The sequence below is a fragment of the Passer montanus genome, unplaced genomic scaffold (genome assembly GCF_014805655.1).
Source record: "Passer montanus isolate IOZ18808 unplaced genomic scaffold, ASM1480565v1 scaffold11, whole genome shotgun sequence".
Classification (NCBI taxonomy): domain Eukaryota; kingdom Metazoa; phylum Chordata; class Aves; order Passeriformes; family Passeridae; genus Passer; species Passer montanus.
In genome coordinates this window covers 1,798,996-1,819,914 of record NW_024357613.1, presented here as the reverse complement: position 1 = coordinate 1,819,914, position 20,919 = coordinate 1,798,996, and the positions used below count along the sequence as shown (strand labels likewise).

At 42.3% G+C, this 20,919-nt stretch overlaps 1 protein-coding gene across 1 annotated transcript in view; it reads right to left on the bottom strand.

The window, feature by feature from the left end:
* METTL24 (methyltransferase like 24) overlaps window positions 1–20,919 on the bottom strand; it is a gene marked incomplete at its 5' end in the record, with an annotated part of 45,308 nt that extends 24,389 nt beyond the window's left edge. The window contains 2 exons of the mRNA XM_039727640.1: window positions 1,348–1,446; window positions 20,836–20,919. Of these exons, the coding sequence (XP_039583574.1) occupies window positions 1,348–1,446; window positions 20,836–20,919 (183 nt within the window). The remainder of the gene's footprint in view (window positions 1–1,347; window positions 1,447–20,835) is intronic.

The following is a 20,919-nucleotide window of genomic DNA, read 5'->3' as shown; positions in this document are numbered from 1 at the left end:
CATCAGTTACTCATCCTGTAACATCTGCCAGGTCAGGAACATGGATTCCTTCCATTTTTTTGTTTTCACTTATGCTTATTCCCCCAACCAGGGTCAGTTACTGTGGGAATGAAACTTCTCAGTGAGTGTGTCAAAGGCAATAAACTCTCTGTTAATTGATGTCCTTGTAGGCTTTGACCCAACTAGTGGAGTTTAGCAGCATCTGCCACTGTTTATTAAGTCGCTGAGATGAAGGATGTTTTCAAACTTAATACATCTGCCACAGTCTAAACTTCTGTACAACAAAGCAAGCAGTTCTACACACATCTCTTTCTGTCCCACATGAATCATCTTGCCTCCTGCCCTCTCAGTGCTGGCATGAGTGGCAGCAGAGATGTCATTTTATTGAGAATTTAGCCACAGGTACCTACAAACTGGAGAATATATGAACACCCTGCTATCCCCTTTTTTAGAGGTGTTTCAAATTATCTCAGCCTCAAAAGCACTGCATTAACAAAGAATTTAATATGTGAATGACATTTCAGTGATGTTGGCACCTGGGGCTTTTTGCTGTTCTTCAGAGTAAGTAATGATGCTGTCAACTCTGTATTCAAGGGTCAATTGCTGATAGACCTGGGTACCAAAAGCAGCTGCTCTGTTGGAATTGTGAGCATCCAGCATCTTTTCCATCTTTTTCTTACAGGAAATGCACACGCAGATGCTGTTGTGCATAAGTGATGTCTCTGTTAAGACATGATAGCCCACGAATTTCCATGTATGCTGAAGGCTGGAACTATCCATCAGCACAATCTGAATTTGGAAATGCCATATTTTAAAAAGCACATACACCCACCAATTTCCATGGCTGTTTTTTTTGTCCTGAAAATATCAATATTTTATTGGTATCATTGAAACAACTTGTCCAAGTTAGGGTCTGATGCCTTGTTCTCATTTTACTGGGAACCTCAATTGCCTCTTTTTGAAGTAAAATGAGCCTGCTTATCACACTATTATTGAGAGGTGGAGAGGTTTAATACACTCTCTTGATACACAGTGCTCTGTATTTTTCCATCTGAGAGGGAGAGAGGGGAAAGAGAGAGAGAGAAACATCACATCTAAAATTTCAGTCATACCATACTCCTGTCAGGACACAAATCCATTTGGAAATAAATAACATGGAAATAATGCATTCTTTCAAACCTGTGTTTTGACCTTTATATTCATGTTGACCATCAGTGCTAAGTTAAGCAACTTCAGAAATAAATCAGTTTCAAAAAGGTTTGGCGTGAGGTTAATTCCTTAGATATGAGGGAACAATCTGCACCAGGCAAAGTGTTTTCTAAATGGAGACTGAAACTAAAAACCTACCTGAGAAGTGCTAATGTACTTCAGGAACCTTGAGGCCTCATAGTTGAGGGAAGGGGTTGGACTTGCCCATGGTTGTAGTTCAATGTGCCATCTTACAGTCTGTAAAACAAAGCAAAACAAAAAACACCTTAAAGGCAATGCAAGCATAAATTACATGGGCTAATAAACTAAGGAGATTTAATTTCAAACTAAAATAATTTCCTGGGGGCTTGTCTACACATGAAAAACATTTCAGAACAAAGCAGGGTTTCAACTACAGTGAAAAAGCATCTAACTGTGATTCAAAATGATCAGCTTTGAAAGCAGATGCAGGAAATTCAAAAAGAAAGTGTTCCTCATCCAGCATACATGCGTTAACCCAATTATACTAGGACACTCAAGTAAGCTGTGAGAAATGCATGAAGAAAACCAAGATCTAAATATCCAAATCCTACAGAAAACATCTGGAAACAGTGATATCATTTTAATTTCATATCTATCAGGTACGAATGCCGACTGAAAGAAGAAATTGGATTGCAAACACCACCAAAGGAAACCCCTGCAAGCAACATGTTTTCTTTTTTAAGATATAGATTTTATTGAAAAAACAAGCTCCTTGTGGGCTTTGAGAAAAGCCCTCTTCCTCTCCCACGCTTGCCTGACAGATATACCAGAATTCTTTGTTTCCCTGAAAAAATAAAAGTGTGGCTGCCTGTAGCCCTACCAGTCCTCATTTACATAGCCCCAAGGAAGTAGCTTTGGTGGGTGCTTTCTGTGCTCCCTCAGCTCTGAACCTTGGGGATTCTGTCAGCTTTTCCAGAAACACTTCCCACGTAGACAGAGCAGGACAGAAAAGGCCTTTCAGACATGTGCTTGCAGAGCAACAGGGCTCTCTGCTCCCACCTGCACTTCCTTCTCCAAAATTCTGCCCGCTGTCATGCTGGGAAGTTTAGACTTGTCATCTCTTGCCCTCAAGTAGATAAAAATACAAGCACGGTGTTAAACTGTACTAAATCAAGATTGATTCCTCGTGGCCTTTCATCTTCAGGCGCCACAACTCACTTCTATGGTTGGGCAGGTACTATCAAGCTTCCCTTTAATCATCCTCAATTAACTGAGCTTCCATAATGGACAGGATGGGGTTTCTCCCTCAAAGGCTCATGCTGGCATTCAATAAAATACAATCAGAAACCCCACTCGGGATTCCCACAGGACTGCATTTCAGATGAAGCCCTGGAAAACATGCAGGAGGGAGCAATTAGCTGGAGAGGATGGAGGCAGACAGGTGAGGTCTGAGCCCCCAGACAGGACTGGTCTGTGGCACCAGGAGAAGAGCCAGCACAGTGACAGCAGGGATCCTCTGATGCCAGAGAGGAATGCAGGAAAGAGAAGGTAAAATTAGAAAAGATTATTAAAAAGGACCACCAGACCAGATGGCGTTTGCCTTGAGCTGGTATCACGAATTGATATTTTTGCAGCCTAAGTAAACATAGCCTACAGTGAATGTGAGCCAGGAGGTCTGTATGAGGGTTGTTGTCCCTTTAGGGGTTACTTTTCACATTTGTTGAGGGTTTTGGGTTGTTTGGAGTTTTTTTTTGTGGGGGGGGTTTGGTTTTGATTTTTTTTTACTGTAAAGAGATGCTGAAAAGGATATTGAGATTTTTTTTTTCTCCCCTAGAAGCAGACAAAAGCAGCATTTCTCACCCTGAAACTTGCTGCCTGCAGCAAACTTGGACTCCTATACTCTGCACAGCATGAGCCTGGAAGCAAGCTAGCAAGCCAGCTCTGCAGCTGCATGTGCCCCTGACCTCTGCTTGCAGCAGGCAGCCTGCAAAGAGAGAGCAGCAGGAGGATAGGTGCACACCAGGGAGGGAAATTCGTGTAATCTTTCAGAATGAGTCACAGTTCACACGGCTGAATAACGTTTGCAATGACAGGAATGCTGCTGTTTCAACAGGCTTGAAAGCTGAAATGAAAATGAAGACTGACAATCGTTTTCAGAGGAAAAAAAAAAAAGGAAAAAACCCGAACAATAAAAAAAGGAACACACAAAAAAACCCCACCAAACCAGCAAAAAAAAAAAAAAAAAACAACCAACCAAACAAAAAAACTAAAACTAAAAAAAAAAAAAACAACACACCAACCATCCAGATACCTAGACATCTGTGCCCAGTTATTCTGAAATCTATTTGTGTGAGAAATAGCTGAAGTAGCTCATTAAGTAGAGGAATTGCAGGGTGACCATTGTGGACTATTCAGCAAGAATTCCTTCTGCACAGAGCTGACAGGGAAGAAAAAAAATTCTCTATAATGAAGCACATGAATGAGATTCTTTTTCAGCAGAAAGCAATGTCCAAGAGCCACTGCAGCTTACACTCGGGTTCTTGAAATCTTAAAGACAGCAAACTGCCTTCCCACTGACTCCAAACTATTGATAAACACATGGAAATGAAATAAAAACCCCAGTGACTTACTAATGCAGTTTCACTAAAAAATAAGGGGGGGGGGGGAAGGGAAAAAAAACACAGAAAGAGATCAAGTTTTTGTATAGTTCTTTAAATTTAGGAGCAATACAAAATGCTACTTTTGTGACAGAGATCAGAGCTGAGGCTCCAGTTTGACAGCAATGCTTTTGAATAGCTTCTCAAACTTCACACTCCATGGCTGCTTGGGAAGCCACAGCCTATTTCCATTCACTAATGAACACGCAGGAGAGCCCTGCTCCTGACACCTCCTGACACCCCCACAGGGTGCCTCAATAGCTGCTTACAATAACACTCACAGACAATGGATGGGGGTGAAAATCCAGCACATCTCTGCGACCGGGTGCACCCCCCCACCCCAGAGGGTAACTCACAAATGTTGGTGATAAGTTTTGGGTACGTTCAGGAATACAAAATATCCTCCTGAAGGAGCTGTTCCATAGGTACATTCGTAGCCTTTGTTTACAGTTTTCCAGGTAATTTCCAGCTTGGTTCATAGTGTTCCCATGTAAGCCTTCTCAAAAAAACTCTACAGATGCTTTGAGAAAATCAGGTTTATCAGGTAAAAAATGATCCTTACTTGAGGAGTTTTCCCCTCTCTTGACTTTGCAATTTTGCTTACTCAGAGCGAACCTGAGTGAGGCATCATAATTTGGGTTTTCTCACCTGTATGGTGGAAATCTCTAGAATGACTGAGATCAGGTGCCTATGGCTGCTGATCAGGCTGACGATCAGCTCCTTTCACAGAGGGCTTTACAGAAAGAAGAGCAGAAGAGTTATTACAGCCCAGATTATACAGCTCTGGATATGAAATTCAGACAGCCTACCCAGGAGGAACCTGAAAATGGGTGCAGACAATCTGCATTTTTGCCTATCACCATGGCTGTGCTGTCTCCCTAGGGTAAGGACTAGTCCAACTAGGACTCATCCAAACCATGACTGTGTTTCCCAAACACCAACATATCCATATTCCACAATATAAAGACATGATAGTACTTAGAAAGTTTCAATGCCACTTAAAAAAAAAATAATCATACTGAATATCTTAAAGTATCCCTTTGTATATAGCTTCACTTATAGACACATCAATTGAAATTAGCATTGTAAGAAAATCAATCTTCAGTAAGACTTTACCACAAGCACTGGTCAGACACTGACTTCAGCTACTCCTGAAGAGTAATGGATATCCAGAAACTGTCATTCAGAATGGTGTCTAAATTTTCACCACATGAGATAACCACAGAGAAAAGAAAACCTTAAAGCAATGCCTTTGCTTTGTTAGGAAAACTAGGATGCATTTGAAGGTCTGATTTTTCTTCCAGGTACTTCATACTTCAGGATAAGGACTGATGTTTCCTTCAGACCAATCTGACAGTAATCTTCAGAGACTTCTCTCTGCAGACTACTTTTTCCTAGATTTTTTTCCCCTCATAGCCATCTGTGATAGTAGTTTGATAATCCCTTAATAATTTGTAGTATATATGTGATATACTTTTAAAGGACTGTCATTTAAAATCTGTCCTAAAAATCTGAAATCATAATATAAAATTTAAATCAAAATGTGCAAAGGGCTCACAAACCAGCAGGTCTAAAATTGTAGGTCTGCCAAATGTTTGGCTTTTCCAGCCTAAACTTACACACAAATCATTAAATTCTTTCCAGATAAATCCTAGTTTTAGTGCACTAATTCAAAAAGCCCAACCCCGTCCTTCCCTTCTGCTTACATTTGAGAGGGAATTAGTAAATTTTTCATATTTCCATCTTTTTAAACTCAGTAGCTGTTTCCCTCCCTTTTAATCTCCTTCCTTTTTAGCAGCCAATTAAAATACAGAAACATATTAGCCACTTTTGTAAACAAAAATGGGGTACCCCACTGCCATGCCAAGCAGTCTGTTGCTTACAAGGAAGAAACAAAAGACTTGTCAATATATACACAGATGCCTTAAGTAAATCCTCTGATTAAATCATGCAACAATTTAATTTTTTACATCTGAGACAGGACCAAATGTGAGTGGAAATAATTTGTGGCAATAAATTCCATCAAGAACTGTAAATATTTGCCAGCCATAGAAACAAATGACACGCACATCTTCATCTCCAATTATTCTGCCTGTGTACTTCAGCAGAACAGAACCTGCTCATGGGTGAAATTCTGCAGTGGTTTTATCAGTTTGAAAGGCAATGCATGGGATTCAGATTCAGGCTGCAAAACTTCAGACATTTACAAGGCAAATTTATTAGATTGCATTCCTTGAAAGCTTGCCCTTGTGAGAACAGATTGCCCCCAGATACGATTTACAGAGCTTGGACATAATTTATTTGTCATCCCTCTCAAGCACCTGTGGCCTTAAGCATATTAGTTTGCTGTGGTCTCACTATTTGGGGTTTTTCCCCCAATTCAGAAGTACCCTGAATAGTGAAAGCTGCGTGCTGCAGCCCACACGAGCCCTGGCTTTGCAGGACACGCCAACGCCCCACGAGGGACACGCCACCAGCGCGAAGCCTGCTAAGGGAGTGGGAGGGCTGCTGAGGGTGGAGGCAGCCAAACCTGGCACACTGCTCCTCTTGCTGACAGCACAGAGCAGCTCCAGCAGCAGAGAATCCCACGTTTAGTTTCAGAGGCAATTAGCTGAGTGACTCGCAGGGAGAGCCAGGGGACAGAAACACTTGTGCATGCAGACAGCCGTCAACGAAGCTCCCACGGTGGGCTGGGGAGCTAAGCTATTTGACAGGACAGATGAGGCAGACAGGATCTTAAAGGGAATGATTTGTCTCACTAGAGAATAGACATATAAAATATGTAAGGTGAGTCAAGCACTGGAAGAGTCCATGTCTCTCCATGACCTGCAAAGGAATCCTGAAGGATGGGCTCAGGAACACTTACACCACAGACCCTCAAGATCCCAGAAGAGAAACCCCAGACCAGACATTCACACACCCCATGCTGCAGAAAAATATGCATTTTAGAGGGCTGAGCCTGTTCTTTAGCCGTGAGCCTAAAGCATCTAGCTGCACTTTATTCTTCATCAGGGTTGAGTAATTCCAAATGTTTTATGTTTGGAGCAGCAGTACGTGGCACAAGTAAAACAAACTCCACCTAAAAGCGGAGGTATCAGTAGGAAAGAACAAGTATGCCTTCAGCCTTGGCACAGACCTCCTTGAGAAAGGTCGATTCATACAGTTCCCTTTAGCTAAATGTAACCAGCACCACCAGGGCTCACAGGACACACACTCGTAAAAACCTGCTACCTCACTTCGTTAATGTTGGAGCAGCAGGGACACACACAGGCTCAGTCAGCTGTAATTTAAAACACAGGCTTACAAAGTGACTGACTCATATTTAAAGCTCTGAGTGAATTAATTTCCAACATAACTGGCTTTATAGATATTCCATCCCTACATGTCTGAACTATTTCTTTATTTTCTCTTTCATATTACTATTATTTTCTTTTTTTCTTTGCAGTTTGGTTTTCTTAAACGTATGAGGTTTTCTCTTAAGAAACCATAGTACAAAACTTGCTAATACACTCCTCCTCTGCATGTGTATGCCTGTATTGAGAGAAAAGCAGTGGGTTCCCTCTGAGGCATCAGGCACTGAGGGAATCACAGGGAAAAGCAGCTGACATCTAGTCCTGCAGCCACCTAAATTGAGAATTTCCACTCCAACAGTGAAACTTTCACACATTGCACAAAGTCCATGATGAACTGGAAAAAAATTAATACAGGAAATCTTTCTATTCTCCATATTTCTACTTTTCTGAGTTTATCTAAGGCAGAGACATCTCTGACACCACTGCACACATGCACACAGCCTTCTCCATACCCAGTCACCTCCGGATTGCTCTGTCCTCTGCAGGCACCACATTGGTGCAGTGCGACAAGCAGGCCACAAAGGGAGTTCCTCCCACAGGCAAACTCCAGAGCTGAAAGGTCTGCAGTGTGTTACAGAACCACAGAATGATCTGGGTTGGAAAGGGCCTTTAAATATTCCAACACATTCCACTAGGTCAGGTTGCCCAAAATAAACAGCATTGCCACTAGTACAGAAACTGATGGGCACCACTTGTTACTGGTTTGTCATTTAGACATTGAGCCACTGACTACAACCACCTCCTTGTCCATCCACCAGTCCATCCATCGAATCAATATCTTTCCATGTTGGCTGTGCCTAAACAACTCCCTGTCCTCAGCATGGTTTAACATGTTTTCCAGGAGGATCCACTCCATGATCTTATCCAAAGATCTGATATTGGTACAATAGGCTGAGAAACAATAGCTTTGTGCTGAGATAAGCCAGCAATGTGTCACACATGCAGTCCAGGTTTCCCATGCAGGAAGGCTGCTCAGGAAAGTAAATCCTGTCTATGGAAAGCAGACCCGTGATAAGAGTGCTTTCTGCATTAATGAGTGTCTTAAATTTAAATGGGTTTCCAACATGATCTGCACATGGAGAATTGTATGTCTGGACATGTGTGTTTAATTTTGTGGAAAAGGGAATGTCTAGGATGCACTTAAGTCTCCCCTAGCTCCTCACTCTCTGTGCATCATCTTTTCCAAGTCTCTGCAGTGCAGCACACATTTGTCTGCCTGGGAGCAGGATGTGAGTGCAAGAGTCAATTTAGGAAGCTCCAAACATCACCCAGAGGGCTCCACTTAAAAGCAGTTTATCAGCACTTGCTTCATAAGGCTGCAGTTTGCACCAGTAAGTAAAACTCTTAAGACTGAGCAGGGAAAAGGGAAAAAAGGCAAAGTTTTACATTGAAATGCAAAAAACTATTTTCTGACTTCAATTCTCATTAGAAAAGCTTTGAGTCACTGCATGGTAATTGAAACCAAGAGTTTTTACTCTTGTAGAGCAAATCAATCTGAACATGAATACACAACAACCCTTGAAAAGGCAGCAATCACCAAGCATTTCACCTCTGCTTTCCTTTTGTTAATATTGATGTTTATTTTCTGCTGCTTTTGCTTCTCATTTCCCATCTGAAGGTGTGAAATGGAGCCACATCCATACAAATTACTGCTCTGGGGGGAACTGCTGCTCTTACCTGCAGGCGAGCTGCACTAGAGACCTCCATGCAAAACACCAACAACTTCCATGCCCTGGGAGATTCTGTGTTTCACACACAAAGCCCACCCTAAATAACGATCTCAAAAGAAAAGCACGCACAGGAAAAAAAAGGATGCCCGCCATTGACTTCAAGTGACAGAATTTACATCACTTTAAGAATCAAGAAATGAATTTGGTGAAATAAAGAGCAGCTTCCAAAATTAACACAGATTAAGCCAGATCTGTAGAGGAATTTAGGTGACTAATGCTCCAATGAATAACCCTGAATTCCCCAGGAAAGGGTATTGGGAGCTCACTTGCCAGGTTTACTTCAGCCACTGTGGACAGCCCTGTAAATTCACCATCACCCTGAGTGCAGGCTTGGGAATGACAGGAAGCAGGGTTTCAGAAGACTTGCCAAGATATTAATTTGTAGGTACTTATGAATTCAGAAAGCATTGCATCTAATTCATAATTTACACAGCATAACTACCACTCCTCACTACCTCTGGGAAATAAATCCACTGCAGCCAAAGGATCTGGGGGCTGCAGGGGTAGGAAAGGGCAATGCTGCACTGGGGAACCTATCCTCAGACATTCAAAGGTCACCAGAGACTAACAGCTCTGCCACTGGAAATCCCAGCAACATATGGGAGAAATGCACATTTATTAAAAGAGAGATTGATTTTACTCTAAGAGACATACAGCTTTGAAAAAAGCCAAGTGAGATTTCTTTGCTATGGTTCTAAAATAAAATAAATAAATCGGGCAGCAGCATTCCTGAGCTATCCAGAGGCTGACAGCATGATAATATATCTAATGGAGATAAAACCAGGAGCCAAAACAGATTGAAATTTATGGAAGTAAATTCTCAAAATTGCTTAAGCAGCTCAATCAGCTGAATTCCTTCCAGTGCCCGAATGCCTTTGCCAACACTTAAGGATAACAGCAAGAAACAGATACAGCAACCACCGGTCACTGCTTGTCAAATTCAGTTTCTTCTAAGCAGAGGCAAGCCCGTGGTTTCAGCCTGGATTCATAACTGCTTTAGTTGAAGTGCACTGGCTGAGAATATGGAGATGTCATAATCCATACAAGAAAGGAAAAAAGCTATTTTCCTCTAGGTTGACTTCATTGCAAAATTTAAACCATAGAATACAAAAAACAAAATTCATCAGTAAATACTCAGCTAGCCAGATAAGCTGAGTTTATTTTGTGCAAGTTCCAGCACTCTAACTGTGATTTACACATAGGGATGCCTCTGGCAGCCTATCCTCTGACTTCAGAGCCTCTGCCTGAGGCTAAGAACTGGGGGGAAAGAAGGTGCTTTAGAGTAAAACCAATGCTTTCACACAAATAAGAGCATTTCACACTTGTGCAGCCTTCTCTCTCATCCAAGTGGAATGCAAATGTCTAACAGAAATGGTTCACCACACCTTCTAGACTAAAGAGAGATACTAAGCATCAGAAAACCCCTTCCTCTTCACCTTCTCCTCCTGGGTAACTACCAAGACAACCTCTGTGCCCAGGGAGCACGAGAGGGCAGTATTTGTCACTATACGTCTATAATCTCATAAAACAAGTAAATATCAACTCTTATCCATGGGTAAGCCAAAAGGCTGAGTACCTTCTACAGGTATTTGGATTTCAGAGTGTAAAACCCTAAGGCAAGATAGACAGCATTTACAACAGGCACCGAGGGTACTGTTCCTTCAACCCACCATCAGTTCACTTGGTTGAACTGGGTTTTACTGGACAGCCAGGGAAGACTCAAGAAGCCAAACTCCACTTTTTTTCTTCTTTAACTCCTTATTTCATAAAAGCATTAGAAAATGGAGTTCCACAGAATGAAATGTATTCTAGCTTTAAACATATTCCCTTTCTTTTTTAAATATGGCTATGGATTAGTGCCCTTGGTCTAGAGCTATGTAAAAGTCTTCCAAATAAAATAAAACTGTGTTGGGCAAGTCTTCCCTCTGTCTAGAAAGGGAACAACAGCTGGCTTACAAATTGTTAGGATTTTAAGTACAAAATGATACATTTATTTTCCAGTCTATAGAGAAGAAAATCTAGCTCATTTCAAAGCACACAAATTTGAAATATTTTTTGTTCAAGACAAGTATAAAGCCAAGCATCATAATCCCATGGAGGATGGGCTTGGGCAAACATGTACCATCCTCTTTAATCAAGGATATTTTCCAATGTTTTATCACTAATTCTGAGCATTATACAGATGAAGTACTGAAAAACTACATGGTTTGACCCTGAACTCACAGCGCACCCAGAATTCCCACGGATTTCATAATGAATAATAATTGCAAGATCAAACCGTTAATCAAGACATCTAATGAAGAAAAAACACATCAGCTCAGCAGCAACCAATTGACACATAATTGCTTCTTGTTTAATTTTCTCAAAAGAGGGAGGGAAAAGGAACACAATGTTGTTGCTTTGCCCTATTCTAGATGAAACAAAGTTCACTTCTTTGAAAGTCTCAGTGTTGCAGAACAACCATGAGGAAAGCCCAAAAAGAGACAGGGCACCAGTATTAAAAATGTTGGGGTTTTTCAGACAGCTCCTACCCTGTGGTATTTACCTATTGGATAAATCTCACTCCTCCTCTACTGCTGTCCACTCTGCAGGGAGCAGGAAAGATTTGTAAGTGATTCCTATCATTTTTAGGCTTCTAAGTGGCAGATATTTTCTAACATTTCATGCCATATCAATAGACATTACCATCTGTTCCCCCTAACATTTCAAACAGTGTCTCTTTGTAAAATATGAAAGAGGATACTAAAAAAAGGGCACTGACTTTGAAGCTCCCAGTTGATTATTTGACTTAGCCAGCTGCTAGGAGAGGAATGAGGAAGAGGGCTGGGGATGGATGAGGCCAAGAGGGGGAGGACAAAGCAGCAACAGCAATTCTGTGATGTTAATGTCTGCTGGTTCTATCATTTTCAAATGCACAGCTTTCCCAACCAGGTACAGCCCCTGGCACATCACTGATATTTGCTTCTCTGCAGTAATTTTGGCCAGCAGACCAACATGCCGCAGACTCAAAAAGTGACCCGACCTCATCAAAACTAATAGCAAGAATGTATTTTTAGCAATATCCCTAAGACAAGTTGCCTATCAGGATCTTGTAGGTGTTTCGTTGCTAAGCTCTCAAGGCCCACAGATTTGTCTTCCACAGGCTAAGAAGGGCAGAGGTTTCAATTCCTTCAGTTAGCAGAAGCCACAAGATCAGTCTTGGAAAGAACCCAGAATTCTGTCTCTTCCAGAAGAACTTACAGCACTGCACCTGAAGCTGCATCTGAAACCTATCAGAAAGTGTAATCCAAAGTAAATTTCAGTGGGTTACTTGTTAAATGAACTGTTGGTTAGCTCTCTCTTCCACAAGCACGTAAACCCAGAGATTCTCTATACAAAATCTGAAGCAGTTGGCTTGACCTGACTGTCCCAAGAGACTCCAAAAGCCACTGCATGGTCCTCCTGGTCCTACATTGCCAGAGACAAGAGAAGCCCCCATTGCATGATGGGGAGAGGTGGCAGCAGGAATGATGTTTCTCACAAGTAACCCAGATTTGGGATTTACAAAGTCACAACAATTCTGTTCTGACTTTTGAAGAACTCTGCAAAGCCATTTTCTGCAAAGCAAATGGAGAAGACTTTGGTGAGAAGCAAGATTTCTGTCTTCTAACAGCTGCTGGAACTACTACATTTATCATTACACAAAAACACAGGAAAGGATTTTTTATTTTACTTATACATGTGTCAGGGTGGACATAAATTACAACACTAGCTTTTAAATGTTGCAAAAAATCAATAAGAGAGCGAAATAGTCCCCGAGGTGTTCCCCCAGAACCACACCCAGGAGCTGTGCTTTTCTAGGGGTCAGCAATGACCCCATCCACCCATTCTCTGACAGTGCAGTTCATGAGCATTTGCAGCCAGAGCCTTTCCTGGGGCACCTCAGCTTCATGGCACGTTCAAAAGCAACACTACTGAAGATGGAAAGAGGATCAGATGGGGAAACAACATGCCATTGAAAATCCAAGCCCCTCCACTTAGCATAAACATCTGGGAGCATTTCCGCCATCTCCTGCTGAAACTGACCCAGTTGTTGCCACGAGAGCGAGTTCAACATCATGGTTTTCATCTGTTACCCTGGGCATCAGTCCATTTGTGCACATGGTTTCTATTACCCTGAGAGACTCAAAATAGGGCAGCGCATCACCCTGTCACTTTTGTAGGCAAAAACACTAAAAAACCAGCGTTAGGGTGAATGTATGCATACAGATTGCATGATACATATGCTAAATATCATAACTGAAAGAAAAATTGAATCACACCTCCTTTTCCCTCCTTTAGTTGTTCCACTGAACTACAGGTGATTTCATCTCAGACTTACAAACATGGGAGGGCTCTGGACAACATTTAATCATGCACAAAAGTATCTTGGTGCATATCTTCTAGCTACAAAAACACTCAAGTTGATTAAATGACTCACATCCACTGCACACAGCTCTGGAGCACTGAGCAGCCGTCCAAGACAAACTCAGCTCTAAGTTAATATTAGAACAAGCGATAAGAGTGGGCTGTGTTGCGGATGCCATCAAAGATTAGTGGTGGTTCACACAAGCTTTCTCACTTACCTGTCAAATCTTTTATCTAATCTGTGCCATGAGTGGCAGCTATCACTGCCAGGCTGCAGCACAGCCTGATCTACCACAACCAAACCAGACTGCTTGAGCAAAGGTCCCTCCTTAACGCTTCCCAAATCTCCAAATTCTACATCTGTTTTGGAGGAAGTGACGATGCACTCATCACGCTCTCTGCAAGGCACCTGGGAGAGGGTTTTGTTCTTCACTGCAGGATTTCAGTGCTGCACCCCTTGTCAGGGGCTGCTGGAGTTTTGCTCACACCAAAGATCCCCCAGCTGCACCTTGGTCTGAACTGTGGCCACAGCTCCCTGAAAGTGGCATGGGAGAGAGATCTGGCATGCTGGCACCTACCATGTAACCCTGAGCAGACAGTCTCTGTTAACAGCCTGGTTGGCTGAGTAAATGTTGATGTGAACTGACTGAACTAAATGGGATGAAAACCTTACTAGCAATGAACTTAAGCACTTGTCTTGTAAGAAGAGATGTAAAGAGATGTTGGAGATGTAAAGTAAAAACCCTAGGGCTATCCAGTAGAATTTTTACCTGTCCAAATCTCTCTTTCTGGACACTTCTCTCGCCACAGAAGGAAATTTTAGAAAAGAATGTAGAAAGATTGGCCACCTTGAGAGCTGTTGAGCAAGGAAATCTGTGTGTCCTCAAAACTATCCTCATTTCTTATTTCAAAACAAGAAATGTGACAAAATATCATTTTTGGCACTAACCAGGTCACTGCTACTGGGCAGTTCAGGTCACTTGGCCCCCAGAGCAGTCCCATGAAACAGTTTGAGCTGAACACAGCAAACAGGAATACTTTTTTTTCTGATCTGCTGCAGCAGTTATAAAGGATTCACATTTTGTACAAGGCCTGTGAATGATGTCTCTGGATTCAAGGAAATGATGGCACAACTGTAATGGCCCTACAGAACAAGGCATCTGCAGAATAAATTACCACCTCGATCCTTGGGCCCCTTAGAAGAGAAGGCTTAAACATCTAGATATATTTTCTTCTGTGCCACAGCTACCTAGAAAAACTTCTCTTGTCTTTATATGCCAAAAGAAAGCCTTAAGCTGGTATTTGAAAGATTTTGAAAGAAATCTATGCTATTGGATATAAAGTCTCATAACACTGTAATGACTTTCTGAAGAATAATATTCCCCATCTGCTTCTCAAAAATTCATAAAGAAAGAACTATTTCAGGTAATAAAAAGTGTGTAAGAATCAGGGTTATTCTTAGTAATCATTTACCTCACAAGCTTGCAAGTGACATCATTGTCAGAAAAAACATTACCATTTCCTCTTTATGGTATACTATAAACACATTTCATCTGCAGTTAAAATACAATAAAAGCCCAGTATTGCCATTGCTTGACTACTTGGAGAATTCCTGTGTTCGGGTACTTTCTGCTACCTCAGCTGCCCTTGTTTATGGGCAGAGCTGGCTGATGCTCCCCAGATTTGGTATCAGCTGATGAAAACTGCTTTCAATAAAAGTTTATTCTTTTCTTCCAAAGACAATAACCTCGCTCAGTCTGTGCTATTAGGCTGAATATTTTGAGCAAAAACAAACCAAGGCTGTTCCCCAAGTACTAACAGACTGAAGCAACAAGCTCCCATCTTGTGTTAATCTTACCAGATAAGCAACTTTGGGTTGGTTAATATTTGCTAAGAGACCTACAAGTGCTGGAGGGAAAAAAGCTGTCAACTAGTGTCCCTTCCTCTGGGGTCCACTAAGTCATCACACAGAACAATTACAGTGGGGTCTGGTCTCTCTAGTGGGGTATTAAGCCAGGGCAAAGATTGCTTATTATAGTCTTAAAAGACCCCATTACCTCCTTTTATTCCACCGATGTTAGATCATTGCTCAGGCTAAATTCCAGTTTGGCTAATCACATTGTATCTGCCAGATTGCTTTTCTAATTGCAGAGCAGGTAAATGTAGCCAGAGGGACATCAGGAGGTTGCCCTGAAGCACAATGAAAAACATTCCTAGAGTTTCCCTGTGTGCATACCCACAGTTCACATTTTTCTAAGGAGTCTTTCCATTCCTTACCACCTGCAGAGTTAAAAGATTTTCCTAATATCTTGCCTGAAAATGAAGCCAGTTACTTCCTGTCCTACTTCCAGTGGACCTAGGGAACAATCGGTCATTGTGTCCTTCAAAAAAATTATTTTTTTAAGTTTGAAGTCTTGGCACATTCCCTCAAAATCTACTTTTCCCTATTCAAAACAAGTACCAGTACTTCAGGCTTTCCCTGCAGGCTTGCCTTCCTGCACCTCTTAACACCTTTTTCCTCTGAATGAAACCCTTTTCAGTTTGTCTACCTGTTATTAAAGAAGGTGCCCAGAAGTAGCACACTCCAAGGAATAACCAATATCCAGCTCTTCAGCTCTGCTCCCTGCAGCATCAATCATCCCACGCGCCACTCCCATCCATCAAAGCCAGCATGTTATTCACTCCTCGCCACAGCACTTAGGGAACAGCACTGCACTCTGTGAAGCTCATCACGCTGGGACACGGCTGGAGAGGCTGGAATGATCTTTGGAGATCCAAGAGGCCATTTTAACCCCAGTGGCTCCTTCGGTTTGGCTCAGCCAGGGCAAATCCCCTCCTGCAGACACAGCCTGGTCTGTGCAGGGACTCCCTGAACAACTCCCAAAGCCCTGCCGTGTCAAACTCTGCTGTAATGTTAAACCGTTGCTCCAGGCACACAGAATTAATAAACTTATAAAAGTTGAATCCCAATCCAAAACAGACAAGCTATTACACCACGGATGTGGAAAGACATGGATAAATTTAACTTCAGAAAGACAGACGGATCAATTTAACTTCAGAATAACCAAGTTTTCTCCAAGAATTTTTGTCTCTTCCTCATGAAGAGTCAGAGTAACTTCCTATAAAAGCAGTACCCAAAACTTACCGTACTTTTAAAGATGTGAAGCCAGCTTGAAAACACTATGCATGCAATTAGGCAATGGAAACATCCAATACATTTTTTAAACCAAATTTCTAGAAGAATTAAAAAGGACTCTTGGCATAAGCCCTACACATCACTGATACCAATGTAAATGGCATTGTCATTCTAAAGTTAAAACCCAAATGTAAATTTAAGTAAAATCTTAGCAATAGTGTAACACTAAATCAAATGAGGTTTCTATGAGCCTGCTGTATTACTAAGTGCCAAACATGTGTTATTCCACATAATTTCAAAGATATCGCTCCAAAATAATTTGCAGACAATTAAAGATGAAACTGTTATCAGTCATCACTGCAGAGGAGCAGAAACCTCTTAGAAATAGTTCCTATTTAAAGAAAACCACAACTTTCAATCCAACAAGAAGCAGCAAAATATAATTAGTCTGCATTTATAATGAACCAAAAGACAAATGTATACAAATGAAAGGAACACACCAAAAAAAAAATCTCAAAAGAGTTTTTGGTTTTAGGCAATAATACATCATGTTTCAAATTACATTATAATCCCAGGCAAAGTATACATGGGCCCAGCAGCAAAAATCTTAGTCTTTGCTTTTAATCACTGAAGGTAAATACTTTTATATTCCTAGAGATGACATGAAAGAGCATCCAAAATAAGATCAGGTTAAGTTTGGCAGCATACCACACTCCCCACCTCCATGGAAATAAATCTGCCCAGAAGGCAAGGAATTCCAGCTTTTCTCAACCAGACTCTTGAAGAGGGCTCCTCCCAAATTCAGTGCACAAGAGCCAACATAACCTTGTTATTACAATTATTGTGACAGGAATTTGCTATTACTTCAAATTCCAAATGCAATATTTTTTTTTCTTTTGCCATGGCACCCTGGAATAACCTTTTAAAACACACCTCACATGTCCTCCACATCGCTCTGTGTGTGCACACCCTGCTAATACCTATTGCAGGAGCAGGTACACCTGGCAGAATCTGTGTGTTTCCAGGTAGCTGGAGTTTTCACCTGCTGCATATATTACCAGGTCAGTACTTAACACAACCAGATCTCAGAATCACAGTTTAAAAACCTAATTTTATTAGCAACAATGCAGTTTTAAGTGGAATTATGAACTTCCACCAAATAGAAGTGGGAGTATGAACTTCCATTTGCTTTACTCTTGCAGCACAACAAAACTCTTCTGACTCTTCAGATGACCATCATATGCTATCAGTGCCAAATCTTGTTTGTTATTTGTCAGCAAGCGCAGCAGCATCTGCTCTTTGGTAGGCTCAACTGGGAGCAGCACAGGTCTCTTAAGCACCACAACAGGCAGCTCCAGCAGCTCCCAGACATGCCACACAGCTAAATTACTTTATTCCCTACCCCTTTCAGTTAGCATTTTTTTATGTATGCATCTTAAGGCACAAACAGACGCTTGGAACCGTGGTGGTCAAAGCCTCCCACTGCTGCACAGCCATGGTCTCTGGTGACAGAGCCTCACCAGTGGTCAGGAAAAGCACAGGCAGTTTCCTACAGACTTAGGGACCATTTATGGACAAGTCTCCATCTTTCCTATCCTGTGTATTTTTTTTCCCCTTTTGGTGGTGTTGGTTGATGACTGCAGTTGTGTTTGGGAAATAAATAACACAGCCCTGCTCAGGCAACTTTAAAGTGATTCAAAGCAGGCACCAAATAATTTCCTTGTGTGCTTTTGCAATTTATTTTTTTTGAACAGCCACAAAGTAGGATATTCAACTTCATCTATGGAAACACTCTGTTCATCAGTCTTCTGCTTTAATTCAGTGATGTAAGTGTGAGCAGAGCCATAACCTAGAGGCACTAGGAAAACAGAGCAAAGTCTGGCCTCACTGATTTTTCCTTGCTGCCATCCTGCTGGCTCACACATCCCAACATAGTCCAACACCTTCCCCATAAACAGCAGGAGAGAAAACTCTCCTGTACCTGAAAACCGCTGCAGACTTTAAGAATGGACTGATAATAATCTATGGACAGACAGAAGACACTGAAAACACATAAAAGGCACATCAAAAAGCAATCCCAACCCGAGGCAGCACAGATCTGTGCATGGAGCCTGTCCCTCTCCTCCAGGCAGCATTTACACTCAGTGGTACAGCACACTGGCAGCTGTTGCACCCTGACCTTTCTCCAGAGCTGCTGGTAGAAGCCATGGACCATCAACTTAAGCAGCCTTTTTTGGAAAATGTCCCTATCTTGTCATACAATAGTCTGATGTGAAATACCATGTTTCCTGATTAAAAAAAAAAAATTATAAATCACCCATTAAATTTTTAGGTATTGTGATTCTTCTAATGAAAAAATGTCAGAGGACAGACCACTTAGTTCTACTTTATTTTACCATTGCTTTTTCCTCTATATCTTTATTTAACAACTCCATTCCAAAGTTTAGTTCTTCTATCCCCAAACCCTGCCTTTAAGTAGATTTTTCTTAGCCTAAAGCAACAAGTTCAAGTCAAATAGCTGAACACAGAAGGCACCTGATGGTCTCAAACCTAACCTGGCAACAACTCCACCCTCTATTATACATACTAATATTTTTCCCTTGACTTAACTAGAGGGATTCAAATGAGACCTCAGCAGAAACATGCCCAACACCACAAACCACAGCAGTGATGTTTCTTTCACACACTTCACCTGGAGGTGCACCAAAACACACTTGGGCTTTCCAGAGCCTCGAGCTCTCCAACACCACAAGGTGCTGCCAATTCTCAGGTAAAACGAGCATCCTCTCCTCTACTTCTGCACTAGGATTTCCTCAAAAACCATTAACTAAATTAGGATGTGTCTTACTCTTGCCTCTTGTTTTTTGATGCCATTCTTAGCATATTTTCAAGAAACTCTCTGAATCCACAGGATTACAGGCTTTTTCCTCCATAAATGCTGAAATTCTTCCATTATTAGAATCACATAAAAGCTGCGCTTTAGGGTAATGCCAAGTAACAGGGCATCAACAACAAAAGTCACAAAAACTGACACTGCAAGACCTAGGTACCTCAAAGTGGTATCAATACCATGGCACAAAAGAACACCACATAGTTATCATTCTGAACAAATATGTGGCAATGTTGTCCTCATCACTGCCAGTGGTCAAGGAAGCGTGGTCAACAATTATTTAATTTCTTCTAAACCTTTCAGGAAACCAGAGGCAGAAAGTAGCAGTTTATTTTTTACATCACAGTTTCCCACAGAAAATGAACCAAACCTAGAAGTCAGTCTATGTATGAGTTCATTGTCCATCTCCTCATGAAATAAAAAAATCATTGCTGGGGTGGAACAGGCAAAGAAAAGAAAGCAGATTTGCAGTTAAGACCACGTGTATGACCTGTGAGAGATCACTGGTCAGGTGGTGGTTTGGATGTTAGCAGGTAGTCTTTCCATCGAGGCAGTAAGGACAAGCTTTAGCCATTCCACAAAAAAACTGGTTTATTCTTGTTGGGGCAAAGATCAGAAATAGTTATTTACTTTGACCATAAAGGTGGTCTCATCTCTAACAAAATCCCATGTGCGCCTCTTCAAGATCATTCCAGCTTCTTTAAGAACCTGCACATTTCTGCAGAGACCATCTCTACTGCACCTTGACAGCAGGACCCCAAAGTACATAACAAACCATTTCTTCACTGCCCTCAAAGCTGGCTCTTCTCCCCCTGAAAGATTGCAAAGAAAACTCCACAAAATAATTATCTGAATCTCCAGCAGTTCCTGAGAGTGTGGAATCTGCAAAAACCAAGGACAACAGGGAGATCATTGAAGAAGGCAACATCCCGCTACTGGCCACACACGCAGCTGACTGGGGTGGGGGTAACACAGGCACTCCTCACTCTTGCTCAACTCCAGATCCTAATGACTGTCCTCACTCTGTCAAAGGCTTTACAGCCATTGCCACCCAGGAACCTTGTCACAGGTCCATTCACCAGCTCGTCCACTAACTCACCAATTCTCACGCAGACCAGGTCTTAGAACCGTTTATTGACGGCCTTCTGTGAATGCAATGGCACTCGGATGCCAAGAACGCCAAGGGCCGCCGTCTTTGCCCAACTTTGATCCTGTTGGGGATGCGTCAGCCTGCGGAGCCCACCCTGACTCGGGTCACTGTCACCTTCTCAGCCCGAGCTCTCACCTCGTCCAGCCCCGCTCCAGCACACTCCCGCTTCCCTGCAGCTGAGCGGCACCGCTCAAAAAGTCGCTTGACCACTTCCCAAGAAGTCGACCACACCATCTCACCACACGATCTCGCTTCACCACCGCCCTCCCGGCCGCCTCCTCTCAGGTACCAGCCCCATCTCCGCCCCGGGTGCCGCGGTCGGCTGTGGCGGCACGGCGGCCGCTCCCCCCGAGCCCGCCCTACCTTCCTGCGGCGGCTGCCCGGGGGCTGCGGGGCGCAGCAGGCGGGCGCGGCGCTGCCCCGCCGGCCGCTCCGCACGTAGGTCAC